The sequence below is a fragment of the Rana temporaria genome, chromosome 2 (assembly GCF_905171775.1).
Source record: "Rana temporaria chromosome 2, aRanTem1.1, whole genome shotgun sequence".
NCBI lineage: Eukaryota > Metazoa > Chordata > Amphibia > Anura > Ranidae > Rana > Rana temporaria.
The window spans coordinates 130,998,827-131,019,758 of record NC_053490.1 but is presented as its reverse complement, the minus strand read 5'-3'; the positions used below and the strand labels follow the sequence as shown (position 1 = coordinate 131,019,758).

Genomic DNA, 20,932 nt, shown 5'->3' with positions numbered 1-20,932 from the left:
AAAAAATATTATTTTTTTTCAAAATTGTCGCTCTATTTTTGTTTATAGCGCAAAAACTAAAAAAACGCAGAGGTGATCAAATACCACCAAAAGAAAGCTCTATTTGTGGGAAAAAAAGGACGCCAATTTTGTTTGGGAGCCACGTCGCACGACCGCGCAATTGTCAGTTAAAGCGACGCAGTGCCGAATCGCAAAAAGTGCTCTGGTCTTTGACCAGCAATATGGTCCGGGGCTTAAGTGGTTAAAAGTGATGTATGTGTTTAGATATAAAAAATAATTATAATTGCCTAGGTCCCCACCGGCTCTAAGACCACCACTGTTCGCTCAGATCTAACCTGACTGTTAGTCACCGGCTCTCTGTTCTGTCCCTCCAGTGCTCCCTGGAGAGCTGTGCTGTGGATGGGGCAGGAGCAGCTGGTTCAGTTTCTCAGTGGCTTGCTGAGAGGCTGAGCCATCTGCCAGTCTAGGCATCTAGGTGGACCGGCTCTGTGACCTCAGCCGACAAAGAGCTTTAGCTAGCTGTCGGCTGAAAACGGGTCACAGGAATGCAGAACAAACTGCAGAGAATTACAGCCAAAAAAACCTTTGGCTATACTGCTTTAACTAAGCTCCCCCGACGCACACTCCTTATAGGCACAGTTATAGGTAGAATAGAGATGTGTGGTGTGACTGTCAGGCTGTCTTCAAAGAAAAGATGTTTAAACAATAAGGTTTATATTATTTTTTGCTATGAGGAAGAAGCGAGAATCATATTCCATCCATGTACTTCCACATCACAACAAAGAACTCAAGCTTATTCAACATTTTGCACAAGTAAATTCTGCACATTGAAATAAAGAAAACATACCAAATGTTTGTACTCCACCATTAGTCCTCCTTGCTGAACATTTTCTATAGACTTGTCTGACGATCCAAGCAAATTAAATTTACGAAATCTTTGGAGAAACAGAGACACTTGTCAACTGTGGCTTGCAAGTAGAATGGCCATATCTAAATCTGAGAAACAGAACTGAATGACGGTCTTACCCTTTGTTATCAGGTGGATTCCTGCGGGGGGGAAAAAGACACTAATTACAAATGCTGTAAACCAGTCACATTAACAAATCCAGTAAATATGTTCCCATTTGTATGTGGATAATGGAGACAGGTGGGGCTACATATAGACAGTCAAGTCCTCTCAGTATGCTGTTGAGATTGGAGGGGCTTACTGGGCACACAGGTAAGATTACAGAACACAACAGAGATACCTCCACCTTAAAGAGGTTGTAAACTGTAGGACAGATGCATAATGAACTAGTATGCATCGCATACTAGCTTATGAAATACCTTGGAACAAAGCCTTCCAGTGGCGCCTGCACACTGCTGAGACGGCTAACATCTTTCCCAGAGTTACTTCTGGGTTCACGGGCTCCGGGACGTGGGATCCACCGTTCATGGCACAGGGCTAGGAAAGAACAGCACCTGTGGCCGTTCCTTCAGAGCGCATGCGCCAGTGATATCATTGGCTGCATGTAACGTAAATACCTCCTTAACGGTACACGTTTAGGAAATATTTACACAACTTATAGGTAAGCCCTATATCTCCCACAATGTGCACTATGAACAGCAGCAAGTCAGCTACAGACTGCCTCGTTTTCTGGCATCATTTAGTTCTTTCCTACCCGGCCTTACTGCCCTGACTTTTCTTTTTTCATGCACTTGATTTCAACTGTTTCAAGTCATAGAAGCTCAGCATCTCATGTGGGAGTTTCCTAGGGCAATTTGTATGCAAATACAGTCTGCCTAGGAATTTACACTCCTTCAGACTTGCTGTCCATGAAAACATTTTGATATTTGCAAAACTCTTTTCTTTATCGTACACCACGGGACACAGAGACTAAGGGGCAGATTCACGTACAGCCGCGCAAAATTGTGCGGGCGTAACGTATCTGATTTACGTTACGCCTCCGCAACTTACACGGGCAAGTGCTGTATTCTCAAAGCACTTGCTCCGTAAGTTGCGACTGCGTAGCGTAAATCACCCGGCGGAATTCAAATTCGGCGGGTAGGGGGCGTGTATCATTTAAATCAAGCGCCGTCCGTAAAATATCCCAGTGTGCATTGCTCCAAATGACGTCGCAAGGACGTCATTGGTTTCGACGTGAACGTAAATGACGTCCAGCCCCGGACGACTTATGCAAACGACGTAACTTTTTAAAATTTCGACGCGGGAACGACGGCCATACTTAACATTGGCTGCGCCTCATATAGCAGGGGCAACTTTACGCCGGGAAAAGCCTAACGTAAACGTCGTAACTTTACTGCGTCGGCCGCGCATACATTCGGGAATTCGCGTATCTAGCTAATTTGCATACTCAACGCGAATTCGACGGAAGCGCCACCTAGCGGTCAAAAAAAAAATGCAGTTTAGATCCGACGACGTAAGAGACTTACGCCTGTCGGATCTAATGGATATCTATGCGTAACTGATTCTAAGAATCAGTCGCACAGATACGACGGCGCAACGCAGAGATACAACGGCGTAGCTGGAGATACGCCGTCGTATCTTGGTTGTGAATCTGGGCCTAAGTCTTTACATAATGGGTTATATGCTCACCAGAGGTGATTGAACACTGGCACAACCAGAGTCAGTTCCCCTCCATATAGCCCCTCCCATCCGGGAAGTACCTCAGTTTTTTCGCCAGTGTCTAAGGTGTAGAACGCGTGGAGAAGTGCTAAGGAAAGCTTTGCTAAAACAGACCCTTCGGGGGTAAGGAGCTATGCCTTTTTTGAATCCATCCAAGAGGCTATGAAGCTATGCCAAAAGTGGAATGGATCCGGGCCTCCTGCAAAGAGGCGTCGCCTGTAATGTCTCTCTTCGGAGGACTGGGCTCTGAGCTCCAGCACTTTTTGTATTAAGACTTAAAGTCCTGGTCAGTGTCTTTTACAAGGCCAAGGGGGAAGTCTCCTTTAAATAGGAAACTTGTATTCCTGAAGGTTTGGCACACAAAGCCCACGAAGAGGAGTGAAGATTGGCACTGTCTGAAAAATATTTCAGCAGAAAAACCTGCATCGGGGATTAAGGCAAGAGAAAAAGGAGCCTAATGATTTTCTGAAAGACCTTTTTCAAAATTTTGAGGGATGTCTTCTCAAAATGGGCCACTAGAGGAGTAAAGAGCTGAGTTTTGTCTCACCTCATTCAGACAGTGTCAGATCCTTTGGACAAGCACACTTCCTCCGCTGCAGAGCTCGGCTAAAGACATGGCACAGCTGCTCTCCTCCTCAGATGCCGGATAAGAAGCCCCCAGGAGAAAGAGGGGAGCAGGAAGAGGCGTGCACGCCGTTTTTTAAGGAAGTGGAACTTTTGTTAATGCAAAAGATCCATCCTGGAGGCCAGCAGCAGCAGAGATCCCACAGGACACAGCAGCTTTGGGGGCACGCTAACTCTAGGTGGCTGGTAGGGCACTACCATATGAGAGACACCCACTCTATGCATTAGTGTGTGTGTTTGAAGTTACATACCTAAATTGTTAAACTCGGCACAGCAGTAGATGCATTTGGGTACCTCGGCGTCTTGCTCAGTAATGTGTCTTCCACTAAAAAGGGATCAGGGACTAGGAGCAAGAAAACAGCGCCGCCTGAGACAGGAGGCTCTGGCCGCACCTGCTCGGTACATTCCTCCCCTGTAACCATTGATTTACCAGTTCAGGAGGAGCCGTCGCCACGTTCAGGAGTTTCTCCAGTGGCACCTGGTCCTGCATATGTCACTGAAGACACTTTTTGCAGCCATGGGAAAACTAGAAGGTCAGATCGCCAAGTTAAATTGCTCAGTCCTCTAAGACAGACAGAAAGCGAAGCAGATCTCCTTTAGTGATTATTGATCCTCTTTCAGACAGATCTGAAGAGGACAAGGATGAGATTTCACCTGCAGAGGAGTCGGATGGATCAGGCTTTTCAGAGGAACCCTTCTCTGCATCTCAGATGCTAAAGTCGCAGGTACAATATTACGCTGAAGTCGTACGTACTACATTCAGGTTACCTCCTTCGGGGTTAACTGAATCACCTGTCTCCTCCCTGGGCTTGTTAAAGACCCTGCAGAGTACAAACTCTTTTCCTATTCATCCATTGCTAAAAAGCTAATGTTTGCAGACTGGTTACACCCAGACAAACATTTCTCTCCTCCTAAGAAGTTTAATATTCTTTATCCCATGGAGGAAGAGTTTACAAAGAAATTTAGTCTGCCTGCTGTAGATGCAGCTAAATCTTCTGCAAATAAGAACCTGACTTGCGCCGTGGTGTCACGCGGCGATACGAAAACCCTCTAAAAACCACCCGTTGATAGGTACCACCATTAAAATCTGCGCTAGACTACCGACACAGTCACATCTCTCGTCGGGGATCTCACCATTACGCCCAATATTAGGGAACCCCTCTTTTGAACTGGGCATGCGGGACGCAAGGTTCTCCGCTTTGAGAGACGCTGGCTTATTTCAGGCCTCTCATTTTAGTGTGGCGGGCCGGTGGAGAACACCAATGGAACTCATGGACCCGACTGGTCAATTTCAGCTGGACTTCCTGCGAGCGCAACAACTCAGCCATTATCTGAATACGCCGACTCCCCCCGCTCAGCCTGACCACCCCCTCTCAGCCTTTGAAGAGATATGTTCGGAGTCGGGCACGCTGTCGAATGCCCTGTCCCTTATTCACACTATGTTGGTCACGCCAACGGAGGATTACCGAATCCCAAGTCTGGCTAAGTGGGAGCGATATATGCGCTGTACATTTTCGTCCGGGCAGACACAACATATCCTTACGTTTACACATAAATCGTCAATCTGCACCAAGGTGCAAGAAACCAACTATAAGATCATGACGAGGTGGTACAAGACCCCGGCCCTTTTGAATAATATTTTCCCGACAACATCGGATCTCTGTTGGCGATGCCAAACAGACAAGGGCACACTGCTGCATGTCTTTTGGACATGCCTGACCCTACGACCATACTGGGAAGAGGTGCGGAAAATCTTGCAAAAATTCACTGACCGTGTGATACCCGACGACCCGGCATACTTCCTGCTGCACGCAAACAACGTACCTATGCGTGTATATAAGAAGTCAATTGTCCGCCACCTCCTTGACGCTGCCAAGGCATGCATTCCACTGTGTTGGAAGTCTCCCCATCCCCCGACGGTCGCTATGTGGCTGCGGAGAGTGGATGACATCAACAGTCTAGAAGACCTGATTCTTACGAGTCAAAACAGGAACGAAGCATACTCCAAGACGTGGCAGCTCTGGAATATGTTTAAGTACTCAGAAGAGGGACAGGCCCTCAGAGGAGCTCATTAGAGAACTCGGATGGGCCTTGCCAGCTTGACTACATTTGTCTTGCTGGACGGCCCTCGCTGCCAATATGCCACATCGGACGAGACGTAAGTTCATGTCCGCGGATCCTCCCCCCCCCCCCCCCTATATCTGTCTTTTCTCTCTGCCCCCACTCCAGCCGTGCCCTACCCGGCGCCTCTCTGCCCTACTCTTAGGCTACCTCTAACCTTTTCTTCTTTACTAGACTATTTCCTTAAAAAAAGAGGCGGACCCATGGGACCATGGTGAACAGACTGCGCGGTGTGTAGTTGGACAGCTGATTACTTGTATGGAAACATATGAATAAAATAGGTATGCTGTCAACTGATTATAATGGGTGTGACGAATGCCCACCCCTGTCTGTAATGTATTTACTTGTACTCTACCTTGCCCATGCAATTATGGTTGTACTGTATATGTTGCCGCTGTGGTTCCTGCTGACCTGTTTCCTGTTCTTAATAAATAAACAATTTTGAGAACCTGACTTGTCCAGTGGATGACGTACAGGTATTCAAGGATCCTTCAGAGAAAAAGCTGGAAACCTTGTTTAACCACTTAAACCCCGGACCTTTAGGCAGCTAAAGGCCCAGGCCAGGTTTTGCGATTCGGCACTGCGTCGCTTTAACAGACAATTGCGCGGTTGTGCGACGTGGCTCCCAAACAAAATTGACGTCCTTTTTTCCCCACAAATAGAGCTTTCTTTTGGTTGTATTTGATCACCTCTGCGTTTTTTATTTTTTGCGCTATAAACAAAAATAGAGCGACAGTTTTGAAAAAAATGCAATATTTTTTACTTTTTTCTATAATAAATATCCCCCAAAAATATATAAACATTTTTTTTCCCCTCAGTTTAGGCTGATACGTATTCTTCTATCTATTTTTGGTTAAAAAAAAATCACAATAAGCGTTTATCGGTTGGTTTGCGCAAAATTTATAGCGTTTACAAAATAGGGGATCGTTTTATTGCATTTTTATTAATTATTATTTTTTTACTACTAATGGCGGCGATCAGCGATTTTTTTCGTGACTGCGACATTATGGCGGACACTTCGGACAATTTTGACACATTTTTGGGACCATTGTCATTTTCACAGCAAAAAATGCATTTAAATTGCATTGTTTATTGTGAAAATTACAGTTGCAGTTTGGGAGTTAACCACAGGGGGCGCTGAAGGGGTTATGTTTCACCTAGTGTGTGTTTACAACTGTAGGGGGGGTGTGGCTGAAGGAGTGACGTCATCAATTGTGTCTCCCTATAAAGGGGATGACACGATCGATGCAGCCGCCACAGTGAAGCACGGTGAAGCCGTGTTTACATGCGGCTCACCCCATTCTTCAGTTCCGGGGACCGATCGCGGGACCCCAGCGGCGATTGGGTCCGCGGGTCCCACGGTCCCGGAGCTTCGAGTCGCGGGCGCGCACCCGCGACCCACGGCTGGGTAGATGTACAGGACGTGCTGGTACGTCCATCTGCCCAGCCGTGCCATTCTGTGGACGTATATATACAGTGGGCGGTCCTTAAGTGGTTAAATCTTCCTTCCTGCTTGCAGGATCAGTTGCCCAACCTGCGGTTGCAGCAGTAGGCATGTGTCAGGTCATCAAAGACCAGATAAAAGAGGGACTGAAGGAATTGACTTCAGAGCAGTCCAAGGCTTGGGAAGATTTGCCTAAAGCTTTATGCTTTACAATAGATGCTATGAGAAATTCTATCCTGCAAGCATCTCATCTTACACTCCAGCTGGTGCATATGCGCAGAATCCTTTGGCTAAAGCATTGGTCAACAGAGGCACCCTGTAAAAAACTTCTGGCGAGTTTCCCCTTTCATGGAGAACGCCTTTTTGGGGAGGATTTGGAAAAGTATATCCAAAAGATATCTAGCGGAAAAACGACGCTATTACCAGAGAAGAAGAAAAACAAGCGTCCTTGTTTTAAACGTTCTCTCTCCCCGCCTCCTGGTAAATTTACTTCCAACCAGTGGCGACTGCATTTTCAGCCAGCCACAAAGACCAAGGAAGACCAGGCCTAAAGAAACAAGAAGCAGTGGAGCTCAAAAGCTAATAAGCAGAACCCCAAAGCCTCTGCATGAAGAGACACCCCCGCTTGGCAGAGTGGAGGGACGACTGTCAGTTTTCAGCGGCATGGCAGATGGAAATTCAGGACAGATGGGTAGTATCCATAGTATCCCTGGGGTACAAGTTGGAATTTCAGGAAATCCAATCTTCCCAGTTCCGAAGCTCAGGACTCTCCATAGATCCTCTAAAAAGAGCACCCTTTTTCAAAGGATTGGATCACCTACTATCCCAAGGGGTGATCATAGAGGTACCCTTAAGGCCTCGTACAGACGAGCGGACATGTCCGATGAAAACGGTCCACGGACCGTTTTCATCGGACATGTCTGCTAGCAGATTTTGGTCTGATGGTTGTACACACCATCAAACCAAAATCCCCGCAGACAGACAGCGCGGTGACGTGGCGGCGACGACGTGTGCGAACCCGGAAGTTCAATGCGTCCACGCATGCGTCGAATCACTTCGACGCCATGCGCGGGTTCTCGGGCCAGCGGACATGTCCGATGAGTAGTACTGACCGTCGGACAGGCTTCCAGCGGACATGTTTCTTAGCATGCTAAGAAACATTTGTCCGCTGGAAACCTGTCCGGTCGGCCAGAAAATTGTCTGGTCGGCTCTACACACGACCAAACATGTTCGCGGAAACTGGTCCGCGGACCAGTTTCAGCAGACATGTTCGGTCGTGTGTACGAGGCCTAAAAGGAGCGAGGTTCAGGTTTTTACTTAAACCTCTTTGTGATCCCAAAACCGAATGGAGACGTCAGACCCATTATGGATCCAAGAGCGTGAAATCCGTTTCTGAACATTCGCCATTTCCTAATGGAAACTATTCGATCAGTAGCCGCCTCCCTACAAGGCGGGGGAATTCATGGCGTCCATAGATATCAAGGACGCATATCTTCATGTACCTATCTATCCCGCTCACCAAAAGTTGTTGAGGTTTGTGGTAGAAGATCGCCACTTTCAGTTTGTGGCCTTACCCTTTGGGGTGACCACAGCACCCAGGGTATTCACAAAAGGTACTAGCTCCTTTGTTGGGCAAACCCAAGAGCACAATGCATAAAGATAACAGCCTATCTAGACGATCTGCTTGTAATAGATCAGTCCGTGGCAGGATTGGACCACGCAGTGCTCACCACTATAAGATACCTGGAGCACTTAGGATGGATTGTAAAATTTACAAAAATCCACTCTACAAGCCCAAAGAAGGGTAGAGTATCTGGGAATGATCATAGACACAGCCCAAAGCCGGGTATTCTTACTAGAATCAAAGATCAAGTCGCTAAAGGACCTGATCCACAAGGTCAAGGCAAAGAGGAGACCTTCAATCCGCCTTTGCATGAGGCTTTAAGGCAAGATGGTAGCCTCGTTCGAGGCCGTCTCTTATGCCCAGTTTCATTCGAGACTACTTCAGGGCAGAATTTAAGCGGGCTGGAACAGAAATATCCAGGCTCTGGATTTACCCATGCGCCTAGCCTCACAGGTACACCAAAGCTTCAGTTTGGTGGTTACAAACCAAGAACTTACGGAAAGGAAGATCCTTTCTTCCAGTCACCTGGAAGATGATATCTACAGATGCCAGCCTAAGGGGCTGGGGAGCTGTGTTGGAAGAGGCTTCAGCCCAGGGAACCTGGGCCAAAATCGAGAGGAGTCTGCCCATCAACATACTAGAATTACGAGCAGTATACTTAGCCCTCAAAACCTGGACAAGCAGGTTAGACGGTTACCCAGTTTGGATTCAATCCGACAATACTACAGCAGTAGCTTATATCAATCACCAAGGAGGCACCCAAAGTCAAGGCGCGCAGAAGGAGGTGAATCGCATCTTAAAATGGGCAGAAGAACATGTTCCTTGTCTTTCTGCAGTCTTCGTTCCAGGGGTAGAAAACTGGCAAGCAGACTATCGCCAGCAACTTTGTCCAGGAGAGTGGTCTCTCCACCCAGAGATCTTTCAGGCCATATGCCAGAGATGGGGGACCCCAGATGTAGACCTGTTGGCCTCCAGGTTCAACAAGAAATTGGACAACTTCGTGTCCAGGACAAGAGATCCTCTGGCCTACGGATTGGATGCGCTAGTGGTTCCATGGACTCAGTTCTCACTGATCTTTGCTTTCCCTCCGATCGCCCTTCTACAGAGGCTACTCTGCAGGGTCAAGAAGGAAAAGATTCCGGTAATCTTAGTGGCCTCAGATTGGCCCAGAAGACCTTGGTATGCCGAGATCATAAAGATGGTGATAGGAACACCTTGGAAGCTTCCGTTTCGCCACGACCTGCTGTCGCAAGGACCAGTGTTCCATCTTTCCTTACAAATGCTAAGTTTGACGGTGTGGCTGTTGAGACCCACATTCTGAAGAAGAGAGGGATCTCAGGTCCAGTGCTTTCTACACTTATTAATGCCAGAAAGCCAGCCTCCAGACTTATTTACTATAGAGTCTGAAAAGCATATGTTTCATGGTGTGAAACCAACAAACGGAATCCTCAAAGACATGACATTAGTAGGATTCTTGCCTTTTGCCAGCTAGCCGTGGATATGAAATTGGCCCTTAGTACCATTAAGGGTCAAATATCGTCTCTATCAGTCTTTTTTCAAAGGCCTCTGGCATCTCATTCCCTAATGAGGGCCTTCATTCAGGGGGTACTGCGGATCAATCCACCAGTTAAATCCCCCTTATGCCCATGGGATCTGAATCTAGTATTGTCAGTGTTGCAGAAGCAACCTTTTGAACCTATTTGCGACATTCCGCTGATTCTCTTAAGCAGGAAGTTGGCGTTTCTGATTGCTATCTCTTCAGCTAGAAGACTATCTGAATTAGAAGCTCTTTCTTGCAAGGAGCCTTATTTAGTTTGTCATAAAGACAAAATTGTACTACGACCCCATCCTGCTTTTTTACCTAAGGTGGTGTTGTCCTTTCATTTAAATCAGGACATTGTTCTGCCTTCCTTTTTTTCCGGGTTCCGCAGACAGCGGAGGAGAAGTTATTACACTCTCTAGATCTCGTGAGAGCAGTAAAGGTGTATCTGTAGGCAACCGCTCAGATACGCAAAACAGATGTTTTGTTTTGCCGGATGGTCCCAAAGAGGGACAAGCAGCGTCTAGATCCACTATCTCCAGGTGGACAGACAATCTTTCAAGCCTATGGTTTAAAGAATCGGATTCCTCCCTTTTCTGTTAGGGTGCACTGAACCAGGGCAATAAGTGCTTCATGGGAAGTGCACCACCAGGCTTCAGTGACTCAGATCTGTAAAGCTGCAACTTGGTCCTCAGTGCACACATTTTCCAAATTCTATCAAGTGGACGTGAGAGGACAGGAGGATGCAGCCTTCGGGCAAAGTGTACTGCAGGCAGCGGTATAGAGCTTCTGGTCCTGGTCGGCCTGCTTGATCCGTGTCTCCCCCCTTTCATATGGGAGCATTGCTCTAGGACATCCCATTATGTGAAGACTTTAGTCTCTGTGTCCCGTGGTGTATGATAAAGAAAATAGGATTTTTAGACAGCTTACCTGTAAAATCCTTTTCTTGGAGTACACCACGGGACACAGAGGTCCCCCCCCTTCTTATGGGAAAACCTTATTGCTTTGCTACAGAACTGAGATACTTCCCGTATGGGAGGGGCTATATGGAGGGGAACTGACTCTGATTGGTTGTGCCAGTGTCCAATCACCTCTGGTGAGCATATAACCCATTATGTAAAGACTTATGCCGCGTACACACGATCGGTCCATCCAATGAAAACGGTCTGGTGGATTTTTCCATCGGTTAACCGATGAAGCTGACTGATGGTCAGTCGTGCCTACACACCATCAGTTAAAAAACTGATCGTGTCAGAACGCGTTGACGTAAAACACAACGATGTGCTGAAAAAAACAAAGTTCAATGCTTCCAAGCATGCGTCGACTTGATTCTGAGCATGCGTGGATTTTTAACCGATGGACGTGCCTACAAACAATCGTTTTTTTTCTATCGGGTAGGTATTCATTGGTTAAATTTAAAGCAAGATTGAATTTTTTTAACCGATGGATAAATAACCGATGGGGCCTACACACGATTGGTTTGGTCTGATGAAAATGGTCCATCAGGCCGTTCTCATCGGTTTGACTGATCGTGTGTATGCGGCATAAGTCTCTGTGTCCCGTGGTGACTCCAAGAAAAGGATTTTACAGGTTAGCTGTCTAAAAATCCTATTTTTAAGAAGCAGTCTGCTGCTTTCATCAGGGCTGAAAGCTCTTGAGAGAAGTACTGCAACAGAGTTCTGTGATATTTTCATGAAGCTCTTCAAAGCACCCTGCTGGTCCCTCCCACCAGCCATGATCTGCTTGCTGTGCTTTGAAAAATGAAAGAACCTCAGTTTTGATAACACCTAAAGATATACAGGTGCATCTAAAAAATTACAATATCATCAAAAAGTTAATTTATTTTGGTAATCCATTCAAAAAGTGAAATATATATATTATATAGATTCATTACACAGAGATATGTTTCAAGCATTTATTTATTTTGATTTTGACGATTATGGCTTACAGCTAGTGAAAACTCAAAATTCAGTATCTCAGTAAATTCGAATATTGTGAAAAAGTTCAATATTGTAGACTCATGGTGTCACACTCCAATCAGTCCATTAAATCAAAACACCTGTAAAAGGTTTCCTGGGCCTTTATATGGTCTTTCAGCCTGGTTCAGTAGGGTATACAATCATGGGGAAGACTGCTGACCTGACAGTTGTTCAGAAGACAGTCATTGATACCCTCCGAAAAGAGGGCAAGTCACAAAAGATCAATGCTAAAGAAGCTGGCTGTTCACAGAGTGCTGTATCCAAGCACATTAATGGAAAGTTGAGTGGAAGGAAAAAGTGTGGTAGAAAAAGGTGCACAAGCCACGAGAATAACCACAGCCTTGAGGAGATTGTGAATCAAAGGCCATTCAAAGATTTAGGGAAGATTCACAAGGAGTTGACTACAGCTGGTGTCAGTGTTTCAAAAGCCACCACATACAGATGTTTCCAAGACATGGACTACAACTGGAGCACGTCTTGTGTGAAGCCACTTCTGAACCAGACACAACGTCAGAAGTGTCTTACCTGGGCTAAGGAGAAAAAAGGCTTAGCTCAGTGGTTTAAAGTCCTCTTTATTAAAGAAAGTACATTTTTGCATTTTATTTGGAAATCAAGGTCCCAAAGTCTGGGGGAAGAGTGGAGAGGCATAGAATTCAAGTTGCATGAGGTTCAGTGTGAAGTTTGCACAGTCAGTGATGATTTGGGGAGCCACGTTATCTGCTGGTGTTGGTCCATTGCGTTTTATCAAGTCCAAAGTCAGCACAGCCATCTACCAGGACATTCTAGAGCACTTCAGGCTTCCCTCTGCTGACCAGCTTTATGGATATGCAGATTTAATTTTTCAGTAGGACTTGGCACCTGCCTACATTTTCAAAAGTACCAATACCTGGTTTAATGTTTTTTTTTTTTTTAATGGCCTACTGAATCTTGGGTTTTCACTAGCTGTAAGAATATCAAAACTAAAAGAAAAATGCTTGAAATATATCTATCTTTCTGTGTGTAATGAATCTATATAATATATGACTTTCACTTTTTTAATTGAATTACTGAAATAAACTTTTTGATTATATTTAACATTTTTAGATAAAAATTTCAGCAGCATGTTGATGAAGTAGGCGGTCAGGAAAGGCAAAAATAAGCAAAATAAACTTAGGCTTTAAGGTCCCATTTACACTTCATGTAGTGGGAACTCACGTTTTAGCTTGTGGTTTTATGTGAGCAATTTGCACACGTTTCTGCAAATGGGCTGCATATGGGTGTTTGTCGTGCAAAAAAAGCTCATTCACCTTTTTGTGAGATGAGGTTTTCACTAGGTTTAAAGCGGAGTTCCACCCAAAAATTGAACTTCTGCTTTAAGTGATGGTGACCCAATGGCATGACACATTTGGCATGTAATCTTTTTGGGGGGAGGCATCCAGCTCCCACTTCCTCCCGGGGCTCCACGTCACAGGTCCCAGAAGATTGCCTGGCCATTCACAGCGCGGCTCGCGCCCAGCTGTGAAGCCACAGCCGGGTGTTCACAGTAAGAATGCTGGCACCGTGGAAAGGAGTGGGCATTGTACGTCTGCATCACTGGACCGTGGGACAGGTGTGCGTCTGATTTTTAAAAGTCAGCATCTACACTTTTTTGTAGCTGTTGACTTTAAATTGTCTTTTTTTTTCCAGTGGAACTCCTCTTTAAATTCGTGTTTTTCTGCGCAACAATCACTGACGTGAATAGCTTCCAAACATGCATTGCACATTTTGCTGTGATTTTAGCACGTTTTGGAAATACAGGCAGAAAGGGACCAATACATTAATAATAGGCATTTCAAATATTACAATATTTTAATCTAAAGTCCATTGTTTCTTATATAAAAAATGACAAGTACATAAAATGTTTCTTCAAGTTTTGAGACTTGTAAAACATACTTATCAATTGTGCATAAAGCCTTCATGTTGTTCTGGAGTTCAGGAAGATTCACAAGCAGTCTAACAGGGGAAAAACATGAAGACATTCACATTTATATAAAAGAAAACAATAAAGTTACTGTAATCCTCTAAGAGTGGATTTAAATGTAATTTGTCTGTAAGACACCTGAATAAAACTTTAAAATCACCAAGAATATGGCTTTCCTATCAGTGCCAGGAAAAAATCATCTAGAGCCCAGGACGAACATGCCAATCCCCCCCCCAAAGATGTATGAGCATCACGCATCAGCAAAAATTGAGCACTAATCTGCATGCTTACCCCCTAAGCATAAGTTCTTCTCATTCCACATATGTTCCCAGCACAATCAACCCCCCCCCCAAATAAAATTCCCCCTTCCTAGCACAAGTCCTCTATCCCTCAGATGTACCCTCAAAGCACAAATCCTCCCCCAATCTTTCATCCTAGCACAAATCCCCCCCCCCTCAAATGTCCCCTCCTAGCACAAATGATGCCCCACAAACATCCCTACCAGCAATAATCCCCCTCCCCCCAAAAAAGTCTCCTCCTAGCACAAATCTCCCCCCCCCCAACCATATTACCTTTTCTAGCACAAACCCCCCAAATCAACCCTCCTAGCACAGATACTCTTCCTCCATCCATCCTTTCAACACAATTCTCCCCCAAATCACCCCTCCTAGCACACCTGAATGACTACAACATACAGGGATATACAATGTAATACAGACATATAATCACACACATAGGTTGGACTTGATGGATTTGTGTCTTTTTTCAACCTCAACTACTATGTAACTATGCAACCTCCCCAAATTTCCCCTCATAGAACAATTCTTACCTCCTGCTATCTCTCAAATTCCCCCTTCCAACAAAAACCCCCACCCCCAATCGCATTGTGGTGCCCCTCGCCCCTTCCAGGACACCACATTGCCCAGGGCAGCCACCCCTCCTGCCCACCCGTGGTTCCAGTTCTGTTGCCTATGCTCTGCTCAGGGGTGAATGAAGGCTATAACACCCAAATCTTTCAAAGAACAGTTTTTCTGCAATCATATTCCTTGCTTTGAAGACTCCTGAATTAATGGCACTCTAAGGAAAATGATAATAAATAATAAAAATAGGCACCTAAACTGCTGCACGTAATCGTTTGATAGCACACTGAGGAGTGTGCGATCCAGTTCCCAAACAAGATGAATTTTAATGGCTTTACCGAGTTGTGCAGGTAACATCACATGTGTACATGTGGCGGAATTGATTCTGTACTATTTCTCCCTATGTGGGACCCATATTGGCTTAGTGGTGCTGCTGCAAGCAGAGATGCTCTGTCCCATTGGTGCTCAGGAATAGGGATGCTGAAGCAAGATATCACACATCAATTAGCGTAAGAAGATCAAAAGCAGAAAACTGATGCACTCCCGACTCATTTCTAGTAGTAAATGTATATGTGGCAGCTCCATGGTTTGCGGAGAAGCGTTGACTGAGGCTACCACATGTGCTACCAGAATTGGGCCGGGCATGCAGCAGTTTTTCTGCTCTAATTTCTACCTATGTGGACATCTTTAAAGCATAAACTGTCTGCGGGACTGCAGAAAGTTTTCTGAAAGATGGCATTGGCAATAAAACTTAGCAGGTTTTGACATTCCTTTGGAGGGGAGCTGTTACACAAAATTGAAGACGTGATCTGATGGAGCCTTCTATCCAACCCCAGCTGTAGTTTACATTTCTGTGGGCAGTAAGGGGCCCTCCAATGTTGCCTAATATATGTATTTTTGAATTTCGGCTCCTTTCACACAGGGTGGATTCTGTTCCTATCAGCAGGGAATCTGCAAGTTGATCCCCTGCTGATTGGAGCGGAGCAGAGCAGGACAGATGTTACATCCATGTCTGCTCAATTTATGCAGAGCGGACACGGAGAGACTCCGCTCTGCTCTATGGGTGGGTGGGAGTAAACAGACTCTGCTTTCCATTTACACCCGGCTACCTCCAATCCGGTCCACCCAAAACAGAAGAGGATGCAGGCCTCAGCGTTGTTTTAGCAGACTCGATCGGACCAGGAGTTAGGCAGATGTAAACGGACACAAGTCCATTTACATCCACCTTCCATAGAGATGCATGGACCTTCTGATCAGGTCCACCTAAAAAACTGACAGGCAGACCTGATTGGAAAATCCATCTGAAAGGGGCCTTAGGGTGACAGTATACAGTGTGCCTGTTCCTTTCATGATCATCATAGTGGTACACCTGATCAGTGCTGTATCCTGGCCTAGGCCAACAAGGCCCAGGCCTAGGGCAGCACTTTGCAGGGGGGCAGCACAGAAAGAGTCCCCGCCGGCTTGCACTACACTGTTAGTGTTGTGGCAGTCTTATGGGCAGGACTGAGCTGAGAGGCAAATTAGTCCATCTTAGTGCTCTCCATAACATTATCAGAAATTTGTGCTTAAAATAAATTTTAGATCCATTTTGGATAGAGTAAAGGGAGAGTTATAGCCCGTCAGTGTATTTTTTACCATCCCTGTCCCATTGCAGAGATTTCCCTTCACTTCATGCCCCATAGCCAAACAGGAAGTGAGAGGAAATCTATGTAAATTAAGGGAATCCATTGCCCCCCCCCCCCCCCCAGCCCCTCAGAACTAGTGTCCCCACTCAAATTTTTTAGGGTGGGTCTTAAACAGAAAGGGTGGGTCATATTTAAATGAGGGGGTGCGCGAGTTTAGTCAGGCCTAGGGCAGCACAAAACCTAAATACACCCCTGCACCTGATCACAGTTGAACCCAAGCCATCTGTTTATTTGGACAAAAGGTGGTGAAAACAAGTGCCTTTCCTTAAAAGGAAGATAAATGCCTGGCTGTCATACTGATCCACTGGCTTTTATAGGCTACTTATTCTAGGTTCAGAGGAGTAAAACTCATAAAAATGAGCGTGTCACATCCAGCTAAAACCAAAATGACTTGGTGTTTTATTTGATGTAACTTCTAAAAAGACAAAATGTTAATCATGTGTTCTTGAAGGACTGCCAGTCATTCAATTTACAATTCTACGGCTCAGCACACTTGGGCATCAAAAAGGGTTGAGCCAGCTCTTGCTGACAACAGGACCAAAATGGTGTGGTGAAACTTATAAGAACCCAGCAAAAAATCTTCAAAGAACTGATCGTATATATTGAACTTATAGGTTGAAACCGTATTCCAATACACAAAAAAAAAAACAAATAAAAATACAATAAATTCAATATACAGGGGAAGGAATGTCTCCACAATTTAAAAAGTCATAAAGTATTTATTTTAAAAGCACACCAATCTCTAAAAGGTCATTTGGTGTGCTTTTACAAAAAATACTTTGTGACTTGTGGTGACATTCCTTCTCCTGTATCTTTTCAACTTGAGGAATATTTAACTGTTGGTTTGGATTGGGGAGGACCCTGAGCGCTTTTGGTTTTAATGTATTGGATTATGGTTTCTGGCTTTTTGTCCCACCTTTCCGGGTGGGACAAACAGCAGCCAGGCCTTACCATCCTGTAGACATCGGCCCGGATTCACAAAGCACTTGCGCCGACGTATCTCGAGATACGCCGCGTAAGTGCAAATATGCGCCGTCGTATCTGTGCGCCGTGCCCACAAACAAAAGATACGCCAGAAAATAGGCTTCATCCGACCGACGTAACTTGCCTACGCCGGCGTAGAGTGGGCGCATATTACGCTGGACGTATTTGGCGCTCACATAGATTTTCTATTCACATATGCAAATGAGGGAGATACGCCGATTTACGAACAAACGCACGTCCGTCCGACGCAGTGCGCGTAAAGTCCTACGTCCGGCGTAAAGTTATGCCCCATAAAGGAGGTGTAACTCAGCAGCATCCATGCAAAGGGCTTCACCAGGGAACTCAAGCTGACGTATTTTACGTAAGACGTGAATATGACTAGGCGTAGGTTACGTTCACGCCGTAGGCAGTGATCCGACGTATCTTAGGCAGTTGTTCCGACGTGATTGTGAGCATGCGCACTGAGATGCACCCACGGGACGGTGCATGCGCAGTTGGCGATACGTATCTGTCTGGCGCTCGGCCCATCATTTGCATGGGGTCACGCCTCATTAGCATGGCTCACGCCCACTTCCACTTACGGACACTTACGCCTTGGAAACCCAGCGCAGATTTGGAAGCACTGGCTTTGTGAATTCAGTGCTTGCCTCTCTGCGCTGCGTCGGCGTAGCGTAAAGGAAATACGCTACGGCGGCGTAAATATGTCTGTGTCTGTGAATCCGGGCCTTGATATTTAAAACTTCGGTACTTACAGCTTCTGTCACCGAACATAGCGAGAGACTGTTTGTTTGACTGAATAAAAAGCTACTGAAAGACAGACTTTGTGGCACATTTTTAGCTAGGTAGAAAAAACAGGACCACATGTAATAAGATTACGTACCCTGCACAACCCATTCCAGTGGACATAACTAGGACTCACCTGGCTCTCACAGAGAATTGTTGGCTGGTCTTCAAAACCAATGCTCGCTTACAAGGGTACGGCATAGTTGGCTGTTTATCTACCACAAAAGATCTAAAAGCAAGAATGCAGAGACCCTGTAATTGTCATTCTGTTCAGACAAAACAAGAATTAAGAAGAATCACTAATGAGGTGTAAAACTGGCCATACATTGATCATAATACATCCGGTTCAGCAGATACTAGACAAATTGCATCCCAGTTTGACCAAATTCTGTTAAAGGGACATGCTGGAAAACTGTTCTCGACCAACAGCTGCAACTTCTGATCAGTGTATTCTGACAGTGGTGGATGCTGCAGTCAGAATACAAGGTCTCAGGATGAATGGGAATCAGATTTATCCACCCCTCTTTGTGTGAATGAAAAAAAAAACCTTATGCCGCGAACACACGATCGGAAATTCCGACAAGAAAAGTCTAATGTGAGATTTTGGTCGGAAATTTCAACCAAAATCCGATTGTCTGTATGCAATTCTGATGCTGATCTAGATAATACCTTGATCTAGCTATTTTTTTCCTCTCTTTTCTTACATTCACACACTTGTTTGTTTACATTTTTCTCCCCTGGCAAGGTGAGGAAGATTCAATTCAGTTCGCAAAAGGGGAGGGCTGAACCAGGCAGGATCAGCCAGGTATTTCAGGTGATACAGGAGGCCAAATGACATCGCACAAGCACTGTGCTGTATAAAATGCTTTAAAGGAACATAATCTTTCATTTTTTTCAGGTTAACAAAATGCTTTAATGCATTCTATGCATTAAGATAAAAAGCCCTCTGTGTGCAGCAGCCCTCCTTTGCCCCCCCCCCCCCTAATACTTACCCAAGCCCCATCTATGTCCAGCAATTTCCACAATTGTCTCAGCCGTCCAGGACTCTCCCATCTGATTGGCTAAAACGCAGCAGTAGCGCCATTGGCTCCCGCTGCTGTTAAAATCAGTCAGCCAATCAGGAGAGAGAGAGGCGGGGCTGGACCGCGGCTCCATGTCTGAATGGGCTTGGGTGCCCCCATAGCAAGCTGCTTGTTGTGGGGGGACTCGACAGGAGGGAGGGGCCAGGAGCAGCGAAGAGGGACCAGAGAAGAGGAGGATCTGGGCTGCACTGCACAAATCCACTGAAAAGAGCAGGTAAGCATAACATGTTGGTTATATTTATAGAAAAAAAATAGACTTTACAATCACTTTAAAAGTGATTGTAAAGACAGACTTTTTTTTTTACCTTAATGCATTTTTTGCAGATTATAGGTGGTTGTAGGAGGTATAGGGGTTGATCATTTTGTATATTAATGTATTGTATTTTTTTTTGTTCTCTTGAAGAGTACCACTTGCATACATATTTTTGTATTGGAATTTGATGCTGTATGTTACCTTTCTTGCCTGGTAAATCTATATTATATATATATATATATATATATATATATATATAGATACACACACACACACACACACACACACACATACATACATACATACATACATACATATAAGTTAATGTGCGTGTAAAGCAGGGGTGCTCAACTTTTTGAAGAGCGAGGGCCACTTAAAGTGGAAGTTCTCCCTAAAAAAAATTTCTAACAATACATTGAGAAGACTGATTACACTACGGGTATGCTGTTTTTTTCTTTTTCGTACATACCTCGTTATCGCCGTTTCATCCCTCGGCTTCCGTGTATGATTCTTGCTGGACTGGGCGTTCCAAGTTGATTGAAGTTTCTCCGACCGACGCATACTGCGCGTCACAAAATTTCCGACAGAAGCCGAACGTCATTGCGCAGGCGCCGTATAGAGTCGGCTCTATACGGCGCCTGAGCAGGGACGTTCGGCTTCTTTCGGAAAGTCGTGACGCGCAGTATGCGTTGGTCGGAGGAACGTCAATCAACTAGGAACGCCCAGACCCGCAAGAATCATACCCGGAAGCCGAGGGATGAAACGGCGATAACGAGGTATGTACGAAAAAGAAAAAAAAAAACAGCATACCCGCAGTGTAATCAGTCTTCTCAATGTATTGTTAGCATTTTTTTTTAGGGAGAACTTCCACTTTAAGTGATTTGGTAACCGATCGCGGGCCACAATGAAATTAAATGGTTCAGAATTTCATTATTTTTATTTTTTTGAATAGCATAATGAACATTTTCCCTTTACAGCTGCTGAATGACAGTGGAAGGGAGAGGAGGAAAAGTAGGCTTTGAGTGGTTAAAAGAAGGAAAATTAAGAGGATCGGCTCCTGTGTATGTCACCCCCGCTGCCCTCTTGTCAGAATGCGACAGGGAGGTCCTACAGCCCCCTGGCGTGCGGGGCAGGGTCAACATTGTGACCCCTAATGCTACACCAGTGGTTGCGATATGCAGTAAAAACACGTCTCAACTATGGGGATTTACGCCCCCCCAAACCATGAATGTAGACAAGCCCTTACTGTCCCAAGTGCTCTATAAGACTGCTTTTACACTGGAATGTAGGAGTTTTCATGCGCTTTCAAAAAACACACTTAACCCGCAAGATAAAATAGAAATCTATGGCTCAGTGCAGCTAACCCGCAGTAGCACTGCTCTGCACCC

The 20,932-nt window shown here is 45.3% G+C and overlaps 1 protein-coding gene across 6 annotated transcripts in view; it reads right to left on the bottom strand.

The window, feature by feature from the left end:
* The window catches only part of STAT2 (signal transducer and activator of transcription 2), a 126,487-nt gene that overhangs the window by 52,190 nt on the left and 53,365 nt on the right, over nucleotides 1-20,932 (bottom strand). For all 6 annotated transcript variants that reach the window (XM_040341048.1, XM_040341050.1, XM_040341051.1 and 3 more), the window contains 4 exons: nucleotides 18,346-18,438; nucleotides 13,870-13,929; nucleotides 1,027-1,047; nucleotides 848-935 (listed from right to left, as the gene is read on the bottom strand). In XM_040341048.1, the coding sequence (XP_040196982.1) occupies nucleotides 848-935; nucleotides 1,027-1,047; nucleotides 13,870-13,929; nucleotides 18,346-18,438 (262 nt within the window). The remainder of the gene's footprint in view (nucleotides 1-847; nucleotides 936-1,026; nucleotides 1,048-13,869; nucleotides 13,930-18,345; nucleotides 18,439-20,932) is intronic.